Source organism: Pyrus communis, chromosome 9 (genome assembly GCF_041283825.1).
Source record: "Pyrus communis isolate YQ-2024b chromosome 9, ASM4128382v1, whole genome shotgun sequence".
Lineage (NCBI taxonomy): Eukaryota > Viridiplantae > Streptophyta > Magnoliopsida > Rosales > Rosaceae > Pyrus > Pyrus communis.
Window position 1 is genome coordinate 23,474,620 of NC_142573.1, and position 25,316 is coordinate 23,499,935.

A 25,316-nucleotide genomic window follows, 5' to 3' on the forward strand; every position below is an offset into this window, starting at 1 on the left:
TGGAACGAGCTGAATGTGTATCGACCACACACCATCGACACTGCTGTGCTAACTAAAAGAGCCGAGGAAGACAAAATATTCCAACTCCTAGCAAGCCTGAGCCCTAAATTCGAAGATCTTCGAAGCCATATCCTCATGAATCCCGACCTGCCTTCTTTTTCAAGTGTGTGTGCCACAATTCAAAGAGAAGAGGTTCGAATGAAAGTCATGACCTAGAACATGAAGGCAAATATACCAGAAGCTAGGGCTTACTTTTCTAACCAAAAACTTGGTGAGGAGAGAGGCTACAAAGGAAAGAAAACTGGCTTAAAATGTAGCCATTGTGATGCTGGTGGGCACTCAAGAGACCGATGTTGGATTCTTCATCCAGAGTTAAAACCAAAGTTTCCTAGGGATAACAAAGGTGTCTCGAAAGGCTCGTACAACCCTTCTTACAAGGCAAATCATGTTGCCACAACTTCTTCTGATGGAGCACTGAAGTTCACCACTAATCCAGCTGCACTGATCAACGAGTTTGCTATGTTTCTTCACAAGAAACAAGGTCTTGGAGATAGTGAAGGACCACTAAATCAGTGTGACAACAATCAAACTGCACTACTAGGACAGTTTGCTGGCTTCCTGGCTGGAAATGAAGGCGTGGTACAAAGGGACATCCCAGGTATCTTACACTCCTTCTCAACTGCTCTCAACATTGGTAATGTGCATGATTATTGGATTATAGATTCTGGAGCCACTGATCATATGACTAACAAGTCTACAAACTTGCATAAATTTGAAAAATTCTCTATTCCATCTCAAGTGTCAGTTGCCAATGGGAAAAATGCTATGATTGTGGGAAAAGGAAAAATACATTTGATCTCAAGTGATGTCGAGTCTGAGGCTCTTTATGTTCCCTCATTCCCTTTTTCAACTTTTATCTGTTAGCAAGATCACAAACTCATTAAATTGTCTTGCCATTTTCTCTCCCAAAAATGTGATCTTTCAGGATGTAGTCACCAAGAAGACGATTGGTGAAGGATTTTTCTTAAATGGTCTCTACTATCTTTCCAAGCATATTCGAGTTCCCAAGGTTTTTCAAGTCACTTCAAGCTTAGCTCAAGAACAACAACTTTGGCACCAACGTCTAGCACATCCTTCTGAAAAAGTTATATCCACCTTGTTCCCAAATATGTGCAAAGTTACAAGTCCTTGTGATGTTTGTCATTTTTCTAAGTTTACTAGATTACCAATTACTTCCTCTTTGTCTAGGGCTAGTAACCCTTTTGAAATCGTGCATTCCGATGTATGGGGACCAACTATAGAGTCTTTTGATGGATACAAATACTTTGTAACTTTTGTGGATGATTTCACAAGGATTACTTGGTTGTATCTTTTGAAATTTAAAAGTGAAGTGATGGAAGTTTTTCAAGATTTTCATAGACTTGTGGCCACCCAATTTGCTTCAAAAATTCATATTTTACGATCAGATAACGGCACAAAATATATGTCTCATAACATGTCACACTACTTGAGCACGCATGGTATATTACACCAAACAAGCTGTGTTGGAACACCTCAACAAAATGGGGTGGCCGAGAGGAAGAATAGAGATCTACTTGAGAAGACTAGAGCTTTTATGTTTCACATGAATGTGCCTAAGAAGTTTTGGTCTCAAGGAGTCCTTACTGCGGCATATCTCATCAATAGATTGCCTAGTAAAGTGTTGAATTTTAAATCACCTTATAAGGTCTTGAAAAATAGAAAGATCAACTTTTCCCATTTGAGAGTCTTTGGGTGTACATGCTTTGTTCACATTCAAACTCAAAATCGTGACAAGCTAGACCCAAGGGCTGCCAAATGTGTCTTTCTAGGTTATTCATCTACCCAAAAAGGTTACAAGTGCTATAATTCAACAACTAGAAAAATGGTTGTTTCAAGGGATGTTAAATTTGAAGAACATGTTCCTTACTTCTCACAATCACTGGATTACTCTAGACAGGGGGAGCATTTGATGGACTTATTTCCTTTTCCATATCCAAACGGAGAAGATGCAACATGCACTCCTAGTGATCATGTGCCGGATGATGTTAACCTTCACTCGGTGGAACATCTTGAAGATGAAAACCCTTCCTCATCGGAGATTCACACTGCACCCTCCAGTGATCTTTCCAACCATGATGTTGTTCAAATACCTGTAGTTCAATCTCCTACAGTTCGTCGCAATCCTGCACGAGAGAGGAAACTTCCATCCAAGTTGCATGATTATGTGACCTACACTGCCAGGTATCCCGTGACTAATGTTATTGATTATAGCAAAGTCTCATCTTCTTTTGCTACATTCCTAAGTGCCATTAATGAAGCTCGAGAACCTCAAAGTTTTCAAGAAGCCAATCTTCACAGTGAGTGGAGAAATGCTATGGCAGAGGAGCTTCAAGCCCTCCATGAAAATAACACATGGACTATAGTGAAACTTCCAAAAGGAAAGAAGGCAGTGGGGAGTCGTTGGGTGTACAAAACTAAGTTTCATTCAGATGGCACAATCGAAAAGAATAAGGCTCGCTTGGTTGCTCGAGGTTTTACACAAACCTATGGCGTCGATTATAAAGAGACATTTGCTCCGGTGGTAAAAATGAACACTGTTAGAGTATTGTTGTCGATTGTAATTAACAATGCATGGCCTCTCTTCCAAATGGATGTTAAAAATGTTGCAATTAACAATGCATGGCCTCTCTTTCAAATGGATGTTAAAAATGCTTTCCTGCAGGGTGAACTTGAAGAAGAGGTTTACATGAAGCTACCCCCAGGTCATCCTCAATCAAACAATCCAGAAATGGTGTGCAAACTCCATAAATCCATTTATGGTCTCAAGCAAAGTCCACATGCATGGTATGCCAAGCTTAGTCATGTTCTGGAAAGGGTTGGTTTTTGTCGAAGTATTGCGGATTCTTCCCTATTTGTTCGTTCCAGCTTAGTGGGTAAACTAGTTGTGCTCATTTATGTTGATGATCTAATTGTGACAGGTGATAATATATCAGAGATTAATGCTCTTAAACAGTATCTCAACAACAAGTTTGCTATCAAGGATCTTGGCACTCTCAAATACTTTCTGGGCATCGAGATGGCACACTCTCACAAGGGTTTCTTCCTCAACCAACGCAAGTATGTCATGGATCTTCTTCACGAAGCAAAAATGACAGATTGCAAGCCTGCTCGTACCCCCTTGGATAGCAACTTGAAGCTAAAAACTCACGGTGATCCAGTTCCTAATTTAAGTTACTATCAAAGAATGGTTGGCAAACTCATTTATCTGACTATCACACGTCCTGATATATCATATGCTGTCAGCATTGTTAGCCAGTTTATGCACTCTCCAAGCATGGATCATTTGAAGATTGTTCATCGTGTGCTACGTTATCTTAAGGGTTCCATTGGTAGAGGAATTCTTATGCGCAACAATAGTCACACTCAGATCTCAGGCTATACTGATGCTGACTGGGCAGGCAATTCTCTCGATCGCAAGTCTACCACTGGGTTTTGTATGTTTGTGGGAGGCAACCTAGTTACCTGGAAAAGCAAGAAACAAAGTGTTGCTGCACGCTCTAGTGCAGAGGCAGAGTATCGTGCTATGGCGTCCACTGCTTGTGAACTTATTTGGCTCAAAAGCCTTCTGTTGACTTTAGGTTTTCCTCATCAACAACCCATGTCCCTACACTATGATAATCAGGCCGCGATGCACATTGCATCGAATCCTGTATTCCATGAGCGAACTAAACATATTGAAGTTGATTGTCACTACGTCAGAAATCAAGTTCAGTCCAAGGTGATCGAGACTCACTACACGCGCAGTCATGATCAACTTGCGGATATTTTCACAAAAGGATTACCCTCTGCTGATTTTCAACGTCTTTTGTTCAAGCTTGGATCAATTAATCCCTTTGATCCAGCTTGAGGGGGAGTATTGGAAGAAAGAATGGCAACTAGGGTTAGGTTAGGTGAATGGCAACTAGGGTTAGGTTAGGTTGCATGTTCACCGTACAAAGGATTTTAGGGTGATAGATAGTGTTGTCAATTCCCTTAATTCAAGGGATGTGTCTCTTGTTGTCAATTTCCTCAATTTGTCTTATTTGTCTTGTCAATTCCCTTAATTCAAGGGATGTGTCTTATTTGTTCTTTTTTGTTCTTTTTTAATTGACTATTCATGTCCATTACATATTTCTGTAAGTTCAATTCCGTGGCTTGGATTTAGAAATGTATTAACATGTTTGACAACATTCGAATTCCAAGGGAAAATTTGTTAAATTCAGTTGCCGATGTTTCCCCAGATGGGAAATATCTGAGTGCAATAAAAGACCCAGATCAGGTAGTTCTATTTCCGGTTGAACATATATGTTTAGCTTTTATTTGACAAAAAAATGTTCTCTCCTTTTATTGACACTTTGTTTCTTTCGTGCAGCGATTTGCAGCATTCATGGCTCCATTGACATGGGGTCGTGTAGCTATAGCAGTCAGTGCCGTTTACTCTTCACAGGTAATGGATTTCATGCATGATGGCAATTAACTATTTTTGCATCTATGTATTTGTAGAGTGATGGATTGCAGATCTCTTCTGCCAACTGAATTTTCATCATTGACACAATCATTTCTTTCCCTATGGTCAGATAAGCTTAGCAATAGCCATAAGGTACTCAATGACAAGGCCTATTGCTTGACTACCCTAGTCATCAACAGCGGCGTTTGCCTCTTCTTGCAAAAACGTACGAATTTTGTGGCATTGTGGTGTCTCAGTTTAATTGGACTTATTGCAATAACAACTTTTTCACAAGTTAAATTGATACCGTCTGTATAAAATCACTGGTTTTTCATGTCTAGGAAATACTTCTTATTCTCATTGTTGTTAATAATTAAAACAGCCAAGTTAATAATGTATCTGCTACTTCTGTGACCAAACTGAAGACAAATTCTGAAAGTTCTTTTCTTGTTGGTGTCAATATTTCAGTGAACATGTATTTAATAAGAAAAAGTGAATAATAGATCAGGAATGGTCTATTATGAACTGCAATTTCTTGTTGGCATCCCTGACGCTTTTCTGAGTCCTATAGCCTTTAACTGGATCGATTCAAATTAATGGTCTTCAGTTGAGCAGCACAAGTCTGCAGTTTCTCCCAAAATCCCTCATCCCTCACTTTGAGCTGAAGAAAAAGATTTCTTGAGCCCCAAGTATTCTCGCCTAATACTTGTAATAAGTGAATTGTCTATTGATGGCATCAACTCCAAAATAATGTAATAATAAATCCGCTGACTTTTTGCTGAAATAAAATAAAATAAATAAAAATAATCTGCTGGCTTTTGAACTTGAAAATAGGCATAATTTTTAGCAAAGAAACCTGCTATTGTTTCTATTTAGTTTGAGCCCTCTGTTGGTGTTTTCAGTAATCTCTTGTTGATTCATTTTTTTATTTTCTCTGTTTTTCTTGAATCTAATTTTGTTTTTGAAACTAACGAGTACTCAATAATTTAGCTACAGGGCTGTTTGATAACCATTTCGTATTCAGTTTAAAGTTTTTGTTTTTAATTCTTTGAAACTGAAAACTAAATCTTGTTTAGTAACTATTTTCAATTTTTATTTTTAATTTTAAAACTAAAAACTATTTTCTTGAGTTTTCAAAATTTGGTTTTCAGTTTTTAGTTTTCATTTTTTTTTAAATAGAAACTAGTTGCTAAGTAAAATTTCAGTTTTCAATCATAAACTAAATGGTTATTAAATGGCTTCAAAAACAAAAAAACTGGATTCAATAGGGATACCAAGGACTTTAAGTAGGTTTTGACAGAAACGTTACCTTGTATTACAAGTAGAATGGATGACTTTGTATTTTGTAGGGTTCCATTCACATCAATCAAAACCAATGAAACTTGTGTGATACGCAAAAATATACGAAAGTAGCACTACAATTATTTTCTGAATGGCTAGATTTGATTCTTTGAAATAAACGGTCCCAAGTGAATCAAGTTGTTTAAAAAAATTTCAAGCTTGATACATAATCGACATGGATTGACACTTAAGGTTGCAAAATTTTGTTGAGGTTGGTGGAGAGTAGAGCTGGAGATAGCCCCCCCCTCCCCCTTTTTTTTTTTTTTTTTTTTTTTGTCAAACGATAGATTTTGTTAAATTAGCTAACGACAAGGTTTGAATCCCCGCCGTCATGCAAGGACCCAACACCTTTCAACTACTGTGAAAAGGGCCACTTGCGCCAGAGATAGCCATTGGGTGTCTAAAGTCATGTCGTAGGTGCTGGTTCATTGTCTTGTTTGAGACAACACCAAGTTCATTGAGCATGCATCGATTCCAAATCCAGAAACTTGAGTTGGGCCCCTCGTGACCGGTAGAGTAACACGATCGCTGGCGAAGAACACAAACGAAATGTCAATAAACTCTTGCAACTTGACCACTTCACTGTTATATTCTATGTACATGTATCGGTTCAAATCCGGCATCAGGCTTTTTGCTAGCTTCTCCCTTATCATTCTTCCCAACTTCTGTAGAAGCCTAAGCAGTGAGCCTTCCCATCTTCTTCTGCAGGTCAGATCCTTTGGAACTTTTCTTTGCCGTGCCAAACTTGAGCTCCAACTTATATAGTACACAGGCGTCTGACTTGTTGGCTTCATACTCAAACACATGCCACTCGTAATCGCTTGAAGGTTGCGGATCCATATACTAGGACCTTTTCTGTCCCCCAAATTCCTTCATCACCTGCTTTCTTGATTCATGCCAACCGCGCCCGTTGTAGTCTGGCAGTGATCTCTGCTTCCTGTTTCCACTCTCAAAGGCCCTTCTAGGCCTACGAAAAAAGAGCCACTCCTAAGCGTTTCACCCTTGAGGAAAGAAATATCAGGTCGCAAAACTGGAGTGTTCCCAGGAAGACCTTCATTTCTTGCTAAAAAAGCATGACAACTACTGCAATAATCCTGACACAAAACTTGAGCAGGCCTGGAACAATCCCAAAGAGCACATTTTGGCCCTAAGAAAGCAGATTCTGGAGGACATATATCCGGCAGAACATGTGGCACAACATCCTCTTCAGATTGTTTAATGTCATTGCGACTGATGAAAGGCCCTTCATTTAAGTAATTAGGAAATTCAAAGTGATTATCATTTATTTGAGTAGCCGAATCTCAGCTATCAACCACTGTATTCTGGAAACTGGACGCAGTGTGGCATTGGTCAAGGTCCAATCCTTGAAAAATATCTTCTCGAGGTTCCTTAAAATTAAGAAACGAAAAGGTCCTGAAAAGTTGATTAAGCATGGAGCTCATCAGTAATCAATCACAAATCAAGAAGACATATCCTTACATTCCGAAACCACAGCATAGAAGAACAACGAGTACTGTCCAGAATACAATAAATCAAACTAATGCAAATCCTATGCTTAATTTCCCAAATCATGGTTTCTATCTTCCATTCCACGTTTGGGTCAACTGCCAAGATGTACAATTACTCACCAAAAAGCAACCGATATGGGAAGAAAACATCGAATTAGACTTTAAAACTACTGAAAACTTGCACAAAACATCCCTAAATCGAACAAACTCCGTTTTTCTATAAACCTCTTGGCAGTTGAGAAAGTTATGTGAAGGAAGATAAACACCAAACAATGTCAAATATACCTCAAAATCGTGTTTGTTTAACGAATTCCACAACAGTTTTACCAAAACAAGAATTCCGCAACAGAATAGGAAAACCATGTTGCACTAAATGCTAAGACATCAAGAAGAATGTCATATGAAAATTTAGCTAATATAGGAACAATAAAGTGTATGACTCGTCTGCTTCAGTCGTTGGCAATCTTCCACTTGAAACGGAAAAGTATTCACTTCTGTAAATTCCGTGAAATTACTCAAGCGAAGGTTTTGAAGATTAGGTTGTGGCAATTCCTTTAATGGACTTTGTGCATCAACCTTCTCATCACAGTGTTGTTTCAAGAGCCGGGCTAACTCCTAAGAAAATGTTCCAAGGCTTCCGAGGCTACCACCCAACTGAGTTTGCATGTAATTGAAATTTATACGCCTATCAAGCATTACTTGATAGAAAACACGAAGTGCGCAAGCATAAACACAAAGCGAGAAAATGAGGAAAACCCACACGTAGAGAAGATGCCGGGAGGGGTCATTGAGCTCGGCATCCCACCCGCCAAGCATCCGATGCATTTGTTCCTCCCAGATGGAAATGTCGGCAGTTCGGCCCTCTTTCCTGGCCATTTGAATATTGGTGACCATCCCTTGAAGCTTGTGGACTCAGTCTTTGTTGTTTTCGTCAGTAACTTGCGAGAAGCAGCGTCACACTTGCCCTTGGAGTCCCTCGGCATTGCTGCCCTCTGCTCTCTCTCTCTTCCTCTTCTAATAAAATCCCTAAAAAGAAATTTAAAAATATTTCATTAATCTTTCTTGTATTTTAAGTGAGAGATCTTAGTCTCGATTCTCACTAAAAGTGAATTTGAACCACATTATTACTATCGTTTGTTTAAAAAAAAGGAAGTAAATACACAATCATAATTAGAAAATTAAGTGTCATTTACTATTACAGTCTAGTGTTATTCTTCTTCACTTGTAAGTGAGAGGTCTTACGTTCAAGCCTCATCAAAAGCGAATTTGAACCATATTGTTACTAGCTATTGTGATGCTAAATTCACCCCCTCCCCAGAAAATATTGTATTTTCATAAAAATAAAAACAAAAAATTAAACGAATAAAAAAACATAATTGAAACAATATTGGGGATAATACAAACCCTAATTATAAAAACCCAGAGAAAGATGAATGTTGAATGGAATGGAAAAATGAAAAGCAGAGGAGAAAGAGAGAAATTATATACCTCAAAGCAACTGCCCATTACCACAATGGTGCAAAACAATCAACTGAATTTAAACGTTTCTGCAGATTTTTGGGTTCGCAGATTTTGGCTGCTCTTCCCTTCCCCCCTTCCGCGATTTGTTCACTCACTGAACCTTTCGTCCCTCTTTGTTCTCGACTTTTTCTCCATTTTTTAGGTAATCTCTAACCGAAATGGCTAAACCTAATCCCGTTCAAAATTAGTCTTACAAAAAAATATTTTTAAATGAACAGTATCAAGTCATACTCATATACCATTTCCATACGAAGGGCACATAAGCCTTCAAAATTTATTAATTTTAAGTTTATACTTTATATTTATTGGTTAATTTCATTAAACAATTGTTTTTTTTTTTTTTGAATAAAGTACAATATTCATTAAGCAACTTGGAATACGTACAAACTGAGGATAGTGTGCATACTGGGCCTCGATAAAAACTTTGCCAGAGATTTCAACCCGGTCTAAGGAAAAGAGTGTCCCGCACAACAATTAATAACCTATTCCCAAATGAACAATATAAATGGAAATTACAATCCTTCCTCAAATAAGATGTCTTAAATCAAATCTGGAGGCTCCTCAAACCACACCAACTCCTGAGAAACACCAAGGCCCATTCAAGCAAGCCAATGCGCTGCTGAGTTACCGTCCCTCCTTACGTGGCTACACTCTGAATTCGGCAATCCTGAGAGAAAGAATCTCAAATCATTTATAACAGAGCCCTAAATAGAATAATCATCCCCGTTACCCTTCATGGCCGCCATCACCACACTAGAGTCTCCTTCAAAATTAACTTTCACATCGTCCAAATAGCAACTCTTAATCAATCCCACTGCACAACACACTGCAACCAATACCAATTCTGAGTGAAGAGCTGACACGGTTCGATCAATGGGTCTAGCAGTGGCTGCTAGGAATTCACCCATGTGACCCCTAACCACGACGTCATAGCCCATCCCCTTCCTCCGCCCCCCCCCCCCCCCCCCCCCGGGGCATACGCCACCTTGACTCCAAGCCCCATCAAAGTTGCATTTGATCCACCCCTCCTTAGGTTTCCTCCATTTCTAAACTTCCCTGGTAGCCTTTCGAGCCTCAAATTTATGCCAGTTTTGAAACTCATGCATCCAACCCTCAGTTCGCAGTACAATTTCCTGTGGTGGCAGCCAAGACCCATTCCATAGTACATCATTCCTATGTTTCCATAATGCCCACAACAACATCAAACAAAGCTCGAAACTCACTATAGGAAGCTGTTGCGCACAAATTACCAACCACTGCACAAGAGACATCTAGTCACCCCCATTGTCCACTCTCAACCCCATGCTTTGAAACCACACTGCCCTCGCCAAACTACAATCTCTGAACACATGCTCTGTTGATTTGACTTGCACACTACAGACCACACACACCTCTTCACCCATCACTAAATCTAACCATTGAATTTTAATTAATTATTGCAAACGAGGAGGAGCTGTGCCCAAAAAAATGGTCTAAGAGAGGGGCTACATTTGGCCAATCTGGTACCCCTTTGGCCAAACAATGGTTTGGTGAACTCCATATAATTATATCCCAGACATCGGTTAGAGGAATTTTTTGACAAATCATGTTATTTTTTATCTTTTGGACCTTCAGTTATCTCCATTGGTAGAATCTCACCTTTGCTTTTTACATTTTACTTTTTAACTTTTACAGGGGGTGATGTCTCTCTCTGTGTCTCGTTCTGAATGCGTATGCGATGAATTGCTTTTTTATATTTCTTTTCTTCTTCTTCAATTCACATACAATGCAAAAAGGAAACAAACCCAATTCCTTATATGGGAATTTGATTACACCAACCCAAGTTAACTCCATCGCCACTTTCCAGTTACTCTAGGCTAAATTACACTTAGCCCAAGTCCAAATCTGCCAAAAGGAAGGTCATACTTGGCTACTCAAAGATGAGTAGGAACTCCTACTCAAAATTGTCTGTTGTCAATTTATAGAACTTCATGTTTATAATCAGAACCGTTCATATTATAAATCACTCCATAAAGATCGCATCTGCAAAAAAGCAATTAAAACTAAGGTCTTTTAGTCATCAAATTGTTTAAAAACAAATGAACGGTATTGGTAAAAGCATTACGAACCGTCTATGTATTTGCTACAATAGATTGACTAAACGACCTTAGTTTTAATTTACTATTTGTAGAGATGATCTTTACAGTGTGATTCATAATATGAACAGTTCTAATCATAAGTACAAAGCTCTGTGATTAAAACTAAGAGTTTTGAGTATGAATTCCTACTCATCTTTGAGTAGCCAAGTATTGTTCTTAGGAAAAAGAGAAAGGAAGACTTAGCTATAATGGGTGAAGGCAGAGAAGCCTAGGGATTCCCTATGAAGCCTAAAAAGAGAACCCTTCACCTATAAACAAGGAGGTTCAACTCAATGCAAAAGGGACAACAGAATGTTAGAGAGAAATCACTCTCTAAGTGCAAGCAACCTTGAACCTTGAAATACTAATCTTCCTACAATCTTAGTAGCTCCTCCAAGCTTTCTTTGATCTTCCTTAGTGAACAGAAGCTACCTTGTAACACTAGGAAACCCAAACTACCCCACTCTGAACATCATGCAATCATGCAAAATTCTCTCTCACACTAAACCGACAAGCTTCTAGCTTCCATGCTACGCTTTGCTTATGCAAGTGATTATTTGTTTAATCATGCTATCTCCGAGCCAAATAATATAACCAAGATACTTACTAAGACACTAATTCTTTCGAGGTATCTCGAAACTTGGTATTCAAACGGACCAGGAGAGGCAAAGGGGGTTCGCCAAAACCCAAGTCTAGTTCAACCTAAAATCCCCCAACAACAAGCAATGCTCAATTCCTAGATACATCCATCAAAATAGTTTGGGTTGCCTATGCAATTAAAATCGATGAATTTCATGCCCTCAATTATTTAGAATAATAATTCACTAAATTCTGATTCGATCAAGAAAGTTTAGGTTATGATTTAATGATTTGTCATCTAGGATGTGCAATTTCATTCCTAGTAAAGTGCAAAATAATTTCTTATGAATGTCAGAGAAAAATACTTCAGGTAGTTTGAATCTACTTAATCCGACATATTCATATACCCATTTGGTTGTGGACGCAATGAGCTATTGGCTCCTAATTGTGTGAATATGAACTTTATATTTATATTATGGGGCTACATGCCTCCCACAGTCCCACTCATATTGGACGGGAATGAAAAATTAACGTATTGAGGTCTTGCAACATAATGAGAGTTAGAGCGACTGCATGTCTTCATCATCATAATATAATTCAGTGGCATGATGAATTATAAATTCGTAATGCTCATTTGGAGTTAGGAAATAGAGAAAGTCACATATGTTCTTTTATTTTATTTTATGTTATTGAGTAATTAATTGTACTCTAAATAGAAATAAAAGTAATTTATTTTCTTTCGTGCCAATGGATTCAATTCCGTGGAGTGAACAAAAATATTATAGCCAATGAAAATAAATGGTAGACATCAAATCAAAAGCATAAAAGAAATAAGCAGTCTCTTTATGTATGTAGGAGAACATATAGGATAATAAAGAAGAAACGGTTGCTTGGGTATGCATAGCCAACATATGAGATTAACTCAATCACAGCAAAGTGGCCCAGTGGTAAGGGCGCGGTTTTCGGCTCCCATAATACAAATAACCGGAAGGTTCCGGGTTCGAGACTCCAAGCTGGTGAGTCTGCAGGTTCCGGGTTCGAGACTCCAAGCTGGTGAGTCTGCTTGACTGTGGCCAATGAGAAGCTGAAATGCCTCTATGAGTCTTCCAGACACCCAGAATAGGTGGATAATCGTAACTTGCCACCAGTTGTCCTCTTTTTTACAAAAAATAAAAAATAAATAAACCAGATGAGATTAACTCCACATATGAATTGAAACTGAAACACTATGCATAAAGAGGAACAATCGATCTTTTTCATGTGGACCTTTAATGCGCACACATACATACATACTTACATACATACATACATACATATATAATGTATGATTGAATGCAAACACAGCAAAGATACTAGCTGCAAGATCAAAAGTGATAAGAGATGCAGAAATAAACAAAACTGAAAAATAATGAATTGAATCGGACTATACATGCCAAAATAAATTCAATGCTCGATTCAATTCTATGACATATAATATTTGTATGCAAGAAGAATGAACAACTTAGAGCATGATGAAGTTCAATGGTTGAGTATAAGAAACTCTAAACCACGTGATGACTCTAGCTCAAAAAAAAAAAAAAAAAAAAAAAAGCATAAATATTTCAATGAATGATTGATGACTCTTGATAGGAACCGTATGCATCAATATCATACCATGATTGATCAACACATGTTGTAATTCATCAACAGATTTATCATATTGCAGCTTAATATTGTGGAGGATGAAAAATACGGAGGCTTTCGTGCACAAAAGAGAGCGAATAATAGCACGAGCAAAATCCAATTCACACTTGGTAATTTACAAATGGATTGTTACACCATCCGAGTTGTGTAGATCATCGTGGTATATGATTCTCTCTTAACATAGAACAATAAATAAAGTATAGAGATAGAAGTGCTGATAACATGTTGGAAATAAAGTATAAAGAAAGAGAAAAAGAAAGAAACAAAAAAGTGATTGGGAGGAGAAAATCCAAGTATCTTCCTTCTCATTAAAGTGCCTATTTATAGGCTTAGGATTTACATAGGAAGGTCTTAATTAATTACATTGTTTTTTTTTTTTTTTTTTTGAGAACGGTACGATATTCATTAAACAACGAAGAATACGTACAACCTGAGGATAGTGTGCATAATCGGTCTCGATAAAAACCTTGTCAGGGATTCAACCCTAGTGAAGGGAAAAAAAGTGTCCCGCACAACAATGTGACCTATCCTCAGCTGAACAATAAAGAAACTTACATTCTCTCCTCAACTAAAACATCTTGGAGTAAATCCAGAGGCTCCTCAAACCACATAATCTCTTGAGAACTCCCAATACCCATACAAGTAAGGTGATGTGCTGCAGAGTTGACCTCCCATTGTACATGGGTAACCCGCGAATGAGCCATCTCTCTGAGGAAGACTTTAACATCGTTGATTATAGGACCAAAGGATGAGCAATCTTCCCCTTAATTCTTCATTACCGCCAGCACCAAGCTAGAGTCTCCTTAAAAAATAACCCTTCATCCAATAGGAATTATTTTTAACAATTAAAACTGCATTTCGAAGAGTAATCAACTTTGCATGGAACGCCGATTGCATCATCTCAATAAGACCTGTAGAAGCCGCCAGGAACTCCCCCAAGCGATTACGAATTACCAACCCAAAACCCCTTCGTAACCCAATTTAACTCCATGCCCCATCAAAGTTGCACTTGACCCATCCAACTTCCAGTTTTTGCCACTGCTGCACTTCACGGCTAGCCTTCCTGGTAGCCCCCTTATGCCATTTTTGAAACTCACTTAGCCAACCTTCAGTTCTCAGCACCACCTCCTGCGACGAAATTGAATAGCCGTTCCAAACCATGTCATTCCTTTGCTTCCAAATAGCCCAAAGCAACATCAAGCACAACTCGAACCCCGATGAAGGAATCTGCCGAGATAATCGAGAGATTTATTACGCTAAAGATAGCCCGTGGTCCAACTCCACCCTCAGTCCCAAACTTTGAAACCACACCACCTTGGCCAAGCTACAATCCCGCAAAGCATACTCCACAAACTCGACTAGCCCACCGCAAACCACACACACATCTTCACTCATCACGCGTCGTTGGCACAGATTCGAGTGTGTCGGTAATGCATCTAAGCACGTATGCCAAACGACCCATTAGAGACATTAAGGCCCCTTGCTATATGGTAACCGCTCCGCACCGTGAACTTGCCATTCCGCTCATAATGCCAAATCCAACGATCCTCCACGTTACTCAAGCTAAGCTGGAGGCTCTGAATTATCTCTATTTCTTCCGAAGAGAAGAGCTCACCCAATAACTAAACATTTCATTGCTTTGACTCGTTCCAAATAAGACCATCCACTGTATCATCAATATCCCAATGCATCAGAGAAGGGATCAAAATCCGAAAGTAATGATCTCCCGGCATCCAATTATCTTGCCAGATGCGTATGTTCCTCCCATTCCCCACCTACCATCGAGAACTTTTCTGAACACCCCCCCCCCCCCCCCCGGGTGAAGCGGCAATGCTTCTCCACACATAAGAGCTATTAGCATTAACCCTAGCCTCCAAAAAATTTGTCGTAGGAAAGTATCTAGCCTAATACCTGAAAAGCAAGCAACTCAGGTTAATGCATGAAGCATCAAGCTTGCTTTGCTAACAAAGCAAGATTAAAAGCATAGAGATCCCTAAACCCAAGGCCTCCCTCACTCTTAGGCTTACACAACCATCGCCAGTTAAGCCAATGTATTTTCCGTTTGCCCGGATCACCACTCCACCAAAATTTAGCAATCATCATATTTAACTCCTCACAAAAGGACTTCGGAAGAAGGAAGCACTGCATATTACAGAAGGTGAACAGTCACATAATAAGTAATATATATAAAACTATTTTTAATAGGGGTGTGATATCCACACACCCCTTTTTACTTTTCACACACCCTTCTATTTTTCGACCTTCGGATCAGATGAAATGAAGACGATCAACAGACAGAAATTAACAAGGAATATGTGAGAAGTAAAAAGGGGTGTGTGGATAGCACACCCCTTTTTAATATAAGCCATATTTGTATTTAATCACCTCAACAATCCATCACTTGCATATATTGAATATACTTAGATCTCGTTTGGTAATTTTTGTTTTCACCAAAAAGTGCTTCACTTTAAAGTTTTTTTTTTTTTAACAAAAAAAATGTTTGGTAAAAGTAAAATATTATGCTTATTTTAAAAGTAATGGCCTCTCAAACAACAACTTTTCAAAGCAGTCTGTAGGTTGCTTTTAAAAGTTGAGTTCAGCTTTTAATAAATATTTTTAATTGTTGTAATACTTTCATTAATTTTTTGAAAATGACATATTTACCCTTACATTTTATCTTTTAGAGAATAAAGTGACGGCTACTAGTTCGAGCACCATTGTTGCCACTGTCACCACCATAACCACAACCTCCACTACTGTAACCACAACAACAACTGTCACTACCACCACCGCGACCACCACCACCATAACCGCAATCGTCACCACCACCACCATAACCGCAACCGCCACTATCATCATTGTATACAATTATAGCATTTTTACATTAAATTTACCAAACGTTTTTATATTACTTTTTAAACTCACAACACTTTTAACATATAGTTAACCAAACGTTGTTCTGCTTTACTTTACTGCTGATTATTTTTAAAGCACAACAAAAACAATTTTTTTAAAAAGCACAAGAATTCGAAAATGCCCTTACATCGGATGGAATTATTGAAGAGTGGGTCAATGTTGGCGCTAGGTTTGGGTTTTTTGGGCTGATAATTGGGGGCCTCTTTGAAAACAACGGATTGATAGAGAAGGTCAGATTCGTATTTACAATAATTTATAATTTTATAATCACCAGCACGAGCAATTATTGCTATTTTGAGGACCCATTTGAACATATTGTGTGCGTGTATACTGGGACCATCAATAAAGACGTTTGTCCTTTTTTGTACTACTAACAAACTTGTCAATTTTCAAGAACCCCTCTAATTAATGAATCTTGATCCGTAATCCGAATGACCAAAAATGAATTATTCTTTCTTCATCAAAAAAAAAAAAAAAAAAATGAAGTATACTTTTCTAACATCAACGTCATCATTCAATGCGTTTTGATCTACTAAAATAAGAGAGCGGATCCTTGTCAGATTCTCTAATCACATTCGTTAATCGTGCATCGTGAGGTCAATTTTTATCAGATATTATTTATATTCAATTTTAAATAAAAAAATTTACAATGATTTCTGACCGTACGATGTACGATGAACGGATATGATTTGAGTATCCCTAAGATTTTCATAAAGAGAATCCGGCAACGATCCTCACTCCTAAAATAATGTGTTAAAAACTTACCTATGTAATTAATTTATTAAAATAACGCGTCAAGGTTGCAATGAAATTGTAAGCCTTATTTTTAATATAACAATATATTTACAAGAAATGATTTAGACAAAACAAAAGAAATGTTAAAAAGACTTTCTCGAAGGTGGAATTTTCTTATAAGTTGGACATTTCATGAACTCTTCAACACCTCATATTTTTTGCACAATTCTCGTGCCAACATGATACAACAATGTGCTAAAAAGATGAGCTGCGCAGAGTCCATAAAAAGTCTCACTTTGAGAAGGACAAGGATTGTTTGCCCTCCCACTTCTGATGCCCTCCTGTTTTGTGTGATCACGGTTAAGCCACATCATCATTTTATATTGTTTTTTTTTAATAAAGATAATAAGACAAAAATGAATAGTAATATAAAATGTTGACGTGGCTTAAACGTGACCACACAAATAGGAGTGCATGGGAGGGCATTAGAAGTAGGAGGGCAGACAATCCTTATCCCTTTGAGAGAGCCTCTTTAGCATTTCTCACAAAACAAAGAATCAAAGTACAATTTTTATTTTGCCACTTAGTACAACGATCTAGTAATTTTATCTTCATTTGTAAGTGTAAGGTTGTAAGTTCGATTCTCTTCAAAGATGAATTTAAACTACATTATTACTAATTTTTTAAAATAAATAATATCGTTTGTTAAAAAAATACAATTTTTATTTCATTAACAATTGTCTTTCAATCTCCGACAAAGTAAAAACTAAATGCAGACTAAGCTGGCTAGTCGATCATTACTAAGGTAAAACTTCTTAAATTTTAACTTACGTGTAAGTCATAGACTAGCTTTCAACATTTGTCTGGTAGAAAAAAAAAAAACAAAAAACTTAGTGTTTTTTACTTGCATGCATATATAAAATGTTTTTTACTTGCAGCTTGACAGTGAAAATGAATGTATGTATACTGATGGCTAATGATGCAAACACACCATCTCGAAGACTATCTTAGATGTGACTTTCGACCAAATAAAAAGAAGAAAAATATCAACACGTTATTTTTTTTTTTTTAATTTATTACTTACCAAAATAATTTTAACCTTACACTCATGATCATCACAATCTTGTCGATGACTTGGGGTTTTTAATTCCGTCAATTTTGGAATTAAATCGAATAGTTATAGAGTTTGAATTTTCATAATTAATCTTTAAAATTCGTTGATCTTTTGAGATCACAAGTAACGTTTTCGAATAGATCTCGAACCCACGAGTGCATAGGCGAAAACCGTTTGTGAGTTCAGATTATAACGGTATAATTACGGACATTTGAAGTTGTTTTACTAAACTATAGTTTTTAAATTAATTGAACTTCTACAAGAAAGAAGCCCAATCAGATTTAAGCAAAAATAAGAGGACCAATCAGCTACAAGGACAAGGTACCAATCAAATTAAAGGAACTAAGGACCAATCAGAAAAGGAAGAGAAAGCCCCCAGCTCTTCACGTCAACCGTACGCCCACGCCAAACCAGTTTCGACCCGGTTCCAAATCTGACGAATTTGGCCATTTTTTCCATTGAATCACCACCATCCAACACTTGCAACCTCTTCCACAACCTCTTCCACAACCTCTCATCTACCATCTCCACCCAAATTTGAGGGTTTTTAGGTCCAAAATCGTGAAGAACTCCACCCGAGCACAGAGGTGCTCGACGGCGATTCCGCCATTCGGGCGAGTTACAACACCCATTAATCAACTCCTCTTGGACCCAGGAACAAGACCCAATTAGGTGTAGAGGCGTCGGAACACCGAGGAAGGAGAATCGAAGCTCACCCATTCTAGGGTTTCTGATGGGTGCGAGCCAAATTGGGGCCTTTCCCAGCCAAGTTGAACTTGGCCACAGGTATAAAACTTGCTCTACTCCTTAAGATCTACATTTAAGTGAAATTTGAGAATTTTTGGAAATAGTTGGATTTTCTGGTCAGTCGGGGCAACCGGCCACCGTGTGCGACAGCATGTGTGCTGAGAACCCACCTGCCTTTCCTAGACTAATTTGGATACCATGATTCCATAAGTGACGTTAGATTGACGAAATCTCATCGTTTAACTATAGTTTAATAGAGATCGCCGCATGGACATGAATCGACGATCCGACCGTTGGATCATCACCAATCTTTAATACGTAATAGTACATAATATTTAAGGATATTAAGAACTAATGGATTAGGAATCTAACATATGGATCTTTCCGAATTGGATTTGTAAGTTCTTAAAATAAAACATTGGCCGTCACTTGAATTGTGATTGACGGAGATTCGACCGTCGGATCGTGGTAAGATTTTAGTATGTTGTTTTAGAAGCATAATGTGGATCTTTGGAAGTTTCAGATAGGAAATCCAAGGTGTAGATCTTCCAAATCGAGTTACATATGGTTGTGGACCCTACCATCGACCTTTGATCGATGATTGACTTTTGGTCAATGGGTTTCAAATCATTCTAGAATGTCCTTGGGGATGTGTTTTATGTAAGTTATGTGTTCTATAGATAATAATTCTAAGACGTGATTTGATAATTGTTCTAGGCGCCGATCATTTGTGACGCCTCGATATTCGTGCTAGGGAGTTGTAGTGCGGACTTCAGGTGAGTGGATCTTTTCCTTTTTATAGTGTGTGTATACATATATATATATATATATATATATATATATTGATAGTTTCCATTTATACATTTGAAAAAGAATTCCTTACGTAAGCCTGGATTTGACTAAATTTTATAAGAATTAGCGAAATGACGGAATTTATGAAATATACTACATCCTACGGGATGCACATGTATGCTTATAATGTTTGATGCCATAATTATATCTATGGCTATGAATGTTAGTATGTTGATTAGAACTATCGAATCAATGTGGCATGCTTATATTTATATAGTCTGTTCATCATTGCTACACCCAGGTGTTAGTGCTCGCCCAGGGCCAGTCTTTCACGTGTATGTTCACCTTCACACCGCACACTCGCCTTGGATCCAAGTAGGTGCCAGTCTTGTCATACAGGATGCATTAAGTGACTCCAACTCGTTGGCGACTGCGATTATCATCAGTCTTCACATAATCGTAGTACTAGAGTGTATATGATGATTACACCCAGTCCTATCATACATGTCGCATTAGGTGACTTCGAGTCGTGTGCTAGCATAGATTGATGAGCAATAGGTTCAGTCATACAAGTCACATTAGGCGACTCCAACTGGTGTGCTAGCTTAGGTTGTTGAGCACCTGATTTTACTTATATTATTGTTGAGATTTTGTGATTTTGGGATGTCATGCCTTATTTACGTTTTGCAGGCTATGGTAAGTATTTTCATACTATACGTAGTAGGTATATTTTGGAAACTATACAATTTTTACAGCGTTTTCAAAGGTTTTTATTAAAACTTTATTTTCAGACCCACTCACCCTTGTTTTTCGCCCTTTCTAGGTTCTAGTAGCGGAGTTTTCGTACCAACGAGGATTATTGGCAAATCTTGGTGTAGACGATACCTTTGATGGGATAATTCTCACCCTATTTTATTGTACTGTACTTATGTTTTGTCATCACATGTGAAATGGGATCATTCCCGCTGACAACGCACTATTTAAATTAGGCACTTTTAGGTGTAAATTTATTCACATTTTTCACATCACTACATTTTATGACTTTGTCACATTCCAGGTGTCGGCCAGCACAGCTCGATTCGAAGTCCAAGTGGGCATTCTGGGTGGGTGTGTGTCAAAATGAGAAAGCCAATCAAACCTTAAAAAATCTCTTCTCCTTTTTTTTTTTTTTTTTTTTGTGTAAAAAAATTGGATACATAGCAATTTTTTTGTTAGTTGTTTAAGTTCATCCACATTTCGATCTCCTATCAACTTTGAAATCACATCGTTAATACTTACAAGTTGGTAAAGTACAACAATTTTCATTTTATATTTTTATAGTTCAAATTTCATTTTGTTTTAAGTTTTAGATATTAATTTATAAAATTTCATTTGTTTTTTAACTTCTTCTATTGCTTTTTTATGTTTTAAGTTGAAGTTCCTAATATAGCACTATATTTAATGAAAAAAAGAAGGCATTAGTGAAAAGGACCAATAGTGCAATACATTGTTAAGTTCGATGACTAAAGAAACTAATATGAGAGTTCATGTACTAAAATTAAACTACTAGGAATAAAATTCAGGGACCATTTCTGCAATTAAGCGTTTAAGAAAAATAAGTCATTAGATACAAGGCTTTTTTATCCAATCGTCTGTCAATTTAAGTCACGTGGCTTGTATGTAGACCTGACAATATCTTACACGACCCATTAACACAAAACAAAAATGACACGAAAATAACATGTTTCAAGTCAACACGATAACTAGGTCACCTGTTAAGAATCGATTAATAATAGGTCCTTAACGGGTTTACACGCAGACAACCCATAGGTAACCTGTTAAGAAAAAAATATTTTGATGATTTTAAAGTTAAACTACTAAAAAAACACTTACTGCAACATACAATAGCTAGAATGTATATTTTGTATGTTAAATATGTATTGTTGTATTATTGGTCTATTTTAGTTAAAAAAAATTAAGTTTAATTTATTTATTTATTGTATTATGAAAGTTTCTTATTATCATTACTGGGATAAATTTTACTTAACCTATTGTCCAAAATTCAAATAACTAGTATAGCAAAAAAGATAGACTTTTAATTTTAGAGTCAACGACCTAACACAATTTTTTACTCTTTCTCATATAGTCACATACTCATAAATGTTTTATCCTTTTAAAAATAAGATTTAAACAGTACACATTAAAAATTAAAAAATTAAAGTAATTTAAAAATACCAAACACATTAAAAAATTATAATAATTAATGTACAAGTGTGAAAATTGTGAAAGAATATTCAAACGCTTGTAATTGCACCCTCTACTCTTTGAGACGCTTTGAGATGGGTAGATCATCATCTTAATTTTTAAAATCCTACAAACCCTCATGAATAGTATTTTTAGGGGAGTTCAAAATAAATAAAAATTCATAATAATTAATGTACAAATGTGATAAATGTGAACGAATATGTATGTGCTCGTGATTGCATCCTCCATGCATAGACGATGGTTACATCGTTGTTTATATTTTTAAAACTTTCCAAACCTTCATGAATATTATTTTTTATTTGAGTGAAAAATTAATAAAATGCATAATTGTTATTGTACAACTGTGAAAAATGTAAAAAAGGTATATAATCACTCAAGCTTTACAACGTTCTTGAAGGGGTCAACTCCGAAATTCTTAGATTTATATTTAACTGTCGATTGTCGTTTACGCTTTATTCTTCTCAACGAATTTCTTTTTTCAAATTTTCTTTTTGAAAACATGATCTTTTAGCAGAGGTAGAAAAATGAATGGTTTAGATTGTTGATATCACGTTTTGATATTTATGGTTAACTAAAATATGAGTCGATGTTATATAGTTTATAGAGACTATAAACTCTAAGCAATATTTTAACTAACGGTAAAACTCTGGAGGTAATATCAACAATCCGAACCGTTCATCTTCCTGCATCCTCCAAAAGATAATGTTTTCAAAAAATAAAATATGAAACAAAAAATAAAATTTAGTGAGAAGAATGAAGCGTAAATGTAAACGACAATCAACAATTAAATTTCGATCTATAGTTTATGGGATCATAGTGGCGAATTTCGAAGTTGAGCCTTTCATGAAAGTTGTAACGCTTGTCACTACGAGCGTGTATATATATTAAAATTAATAATAATAGCAGGAAAATATACCATAAAATTGGAGGAGGATTCTCTCCCCTCCTAATCTCTCTCTCCTTCCCTCCCCTTCTACTTAAACTGTTAAGACTAAGTCAAGTCAACATCTTCTATTAATTTTTTTTACAGAGACAATAAGACACAAAGCAAAATATGAGAAAATGAAAGAGAAAATGAATGAAAATAAGAAAGGAGAAAATCCTACACCCACCTAATTATCCTTTTGAAAAATCCTTTTTGCAAAAGGTTCAAGGGCAAGGAGACATGGTGAAAAGGACGACACCAACACTGTATTTTAAGAAAAGACAACAATAACACGAGCCAGTAGACGGTGATGGATGTAATGGCCCTTGCCAAGAATGATCGATGTCATTTTTCAATAAAATTTGCTGTGCACCATTCATTCAGTTTTTCAGTTAAGTCAATCTGACTAGACGGTAGGCAGGGACCATCTTCATATTCAAGCCTTGTGATCCTCTGCATTTACGATTATATTATAATTCAACAAGGAACATGCAGACATGAGACCGTAGGAACGTCGGACAGAGTACATATGCTCAGTGGCAGAGTTAGAAATCGAAGTTAGGAGAGGCCTCTAAACCATATTCCAGAAATTGACAAAAACTAATATAACTAATGAGAAAAAAAAAAGTAAAAAAAAGGGTTCATTTTTTTGTAGTGGAATGAAAAATTTTAATCAAAAGAGAGCAATAAAGTCCCAATTTTTTTTATAGATAATTATATCATAAATACTGAATTCCTTTATAAGTTCCTACATTGAAGTTGAACAAAAATTAATATTAATGGCTCAAAACTGCATCTATGGGAATTTTCTTTTAAGAGAAATTCTTCTTCTATTCCATATATACATGTTTCATTATAAAACAACACTCTATCATGCAAAATAGTGAACTAAGGAAGACTAGTTGATATAAGGCTTTGGTTTCATAACAATACTAATATGTTAACTCGTATAGTAAAGTTGAAGAATGCAGAGTATCCAACCAAAATGATACAAAGAGAAGCTACAAAAGGAAAACTTTCAAGGTAGGTCCGAACCTCCTTTGGTCCTCAAGTGGCTCCGCCACTGCATATGCTTCCTTCGTATATTCACATACGAGCTTGAATCACATTTCTCATTAATTTGAAATAAAATATCACTTGTATTAAAAATTTTGAAATGGAGTTACATATTCTTGTCCCATACGTTAATAAAATTCGAGGTTACTTTGTGTTAATTTTGAGGTTACGGCGCAGCGAGGCAGCCTAGAAGGATTTTGGTGCTTCTTTGGGGTGGATGCATGCATAACTACTGTGCCACCACTACTAAGCCACCATGTAGGTTAGGTGGGTTGAATATGGAGTTTTGGATGACGGATAATGCGTTCGGGGTCTGACTTTTAAGTATCTAGCTAGCAAAATGATTATTCGGCTAGGCAAGGAACTTTGTTGACCTAGATTCTTTCTCTACCTTGCTATCAAAATCAGTTACTATTTTTATTTCATGGCAAAATGATGCTTGTTCAAAACTGAAAGTGTTTGGACGAGAAAAAAAACTAGGATTATGAGTGACAAGAGTTTTTTCTATTTTTATTTATTTAAAGAAAAATCTCCATTTATTTACCGCACAGGACCTCCTAAATCAATAGACCGAAACTAATGCAACAATTTTAGGTTGGTTGTGAACATACATTAGGTCGTGATAACATGTTAGGCCATAAACATTCTAGTGGCAGCGTAATTTGACGCAGCACAAAGCGATCAAAGGGTTGCCAACGTAATCCCTTGTAGAACAAAGTTTGAAATCCATAAGAAAATTGCAAGAAATTACAAAGGATAATTTGATTAAAGATTGAATTGATGATTACAATTGAAAAATCCAACGACTTAAATAAAGGATTACAACTGCTTGAAACAACATAAAGGACTTTGGTAATTAAAACAACATTGATCGAATGACAACTCAAAGGTCTGCTTTCTATTATGGAAATTACGAGGGGTGTATTCAATTGGAATTTTGTAAGGATTCTAATGGATTTTGATGAAGTTTAATTGATTCCTAAATAGTCTTTGTAAAATTGTGAGTGAATTCCCTCAATTTTTTAGGGGAAGAAAAGCGAGGGGGGAGGGGGGGGGGGATGTGAGGTTTGAGAATGTTTAAACGAAGTCTCTCCAATTCTCTCAAATTCACCAACTTTTTAAAATTCTTTAGAATCAATTTCTAATTGAATACACTTGGATGTTATAAACTCGTTTTAAAATATTGATTGAATACACCTAGACTTTCAAAGAATCAATTAAAATTTTGAATAAGTACCCTTGGATTTGTAAAAAGAATTAAAATCTGTCAAAGTCTCAATTGAATACACCCCTAAAACTATGTTTTGGAAGCCTAAGCGACTTCAGATGGCTTAAAAAATGATGGGCTCATGGTATACCATGAGTTGTTGTGCTCGCGATTTTCTTCAAAATCGACATATATATTATATGTTCAATTCTGATGCCAGAATATTATTTGTTGTCATTGTCTAATCTATCACCATATTGATTGAATAAAGTATTTTTCAACTTTTTAATTCTTCTTTTCCATAATTTAAACATTTTATTTTCT

At 36.6% G+C, this 25,316-nt stretch overlaps 1 protein-coding gene and 1 pseudogene across 1 annotated transcript; one reads left to right on the forward strand and one right to left on the reverse strand.

Annotated features, from left to right (window-relative positions):
• Positions 1-3,992: 3,992 nt before the first annotated feature.
• On the forward strand, positions 3,993-5,051 carry LOC137740710 (acyl-coenzyme A oxidase 3, peroxisomal-like). The gene is made up of 3 exons (XM_088699792.1): positions 3,993-4,339; positions 4,433-4,507; positions 4,638-5,051. Exons 1-3 carry the CDS (start codon positions 4,238-4,240, stop codon positions 4,686-4,688), a joined length of 228 nt encoding a protein of 75 aa, XP_088555918.1. The 5' UTR covers positions 3,993-4,237; the 3' UTR covers positions 4,689-5,051.
• A 1,472-nt stretch (positions 5,052-6,523) lies between these two features.
• Positions 6,524-8,339, reverse strand: LOC137740711 (transcription factor VOZ1 pseudogene; annotated as a pseudogene).
• Between the last annotated feature and the right edge of the window lie 16,977 nt (positions 8,340-25,316).

Excerpts from the sequence above, each read along its gene's own strand:
- LOC137740710 (XM_088699792.1), top strand. The coding sequence starts at position 4,238 with ATGTTTGACAACATTCGAATTCCAAGGGAAAATTTGTTAAATTCAGTT. Across the intron at positions 4,340-4,432 it reads CAATAAAAGACCCAGATCAG|CGATTTGCAGCATTCATGGC; the intron begins GTAGTTCTATTT and ends TCTTTCGTGCAG. Across the intron at positions 4,508-4,637 it reads GTGCCGTTTACTCTTCACAG|ATAAGCTTAGCAATAGCCAT; the intron begins GTAATGGATTTC and ends CCCTATGGTCAG.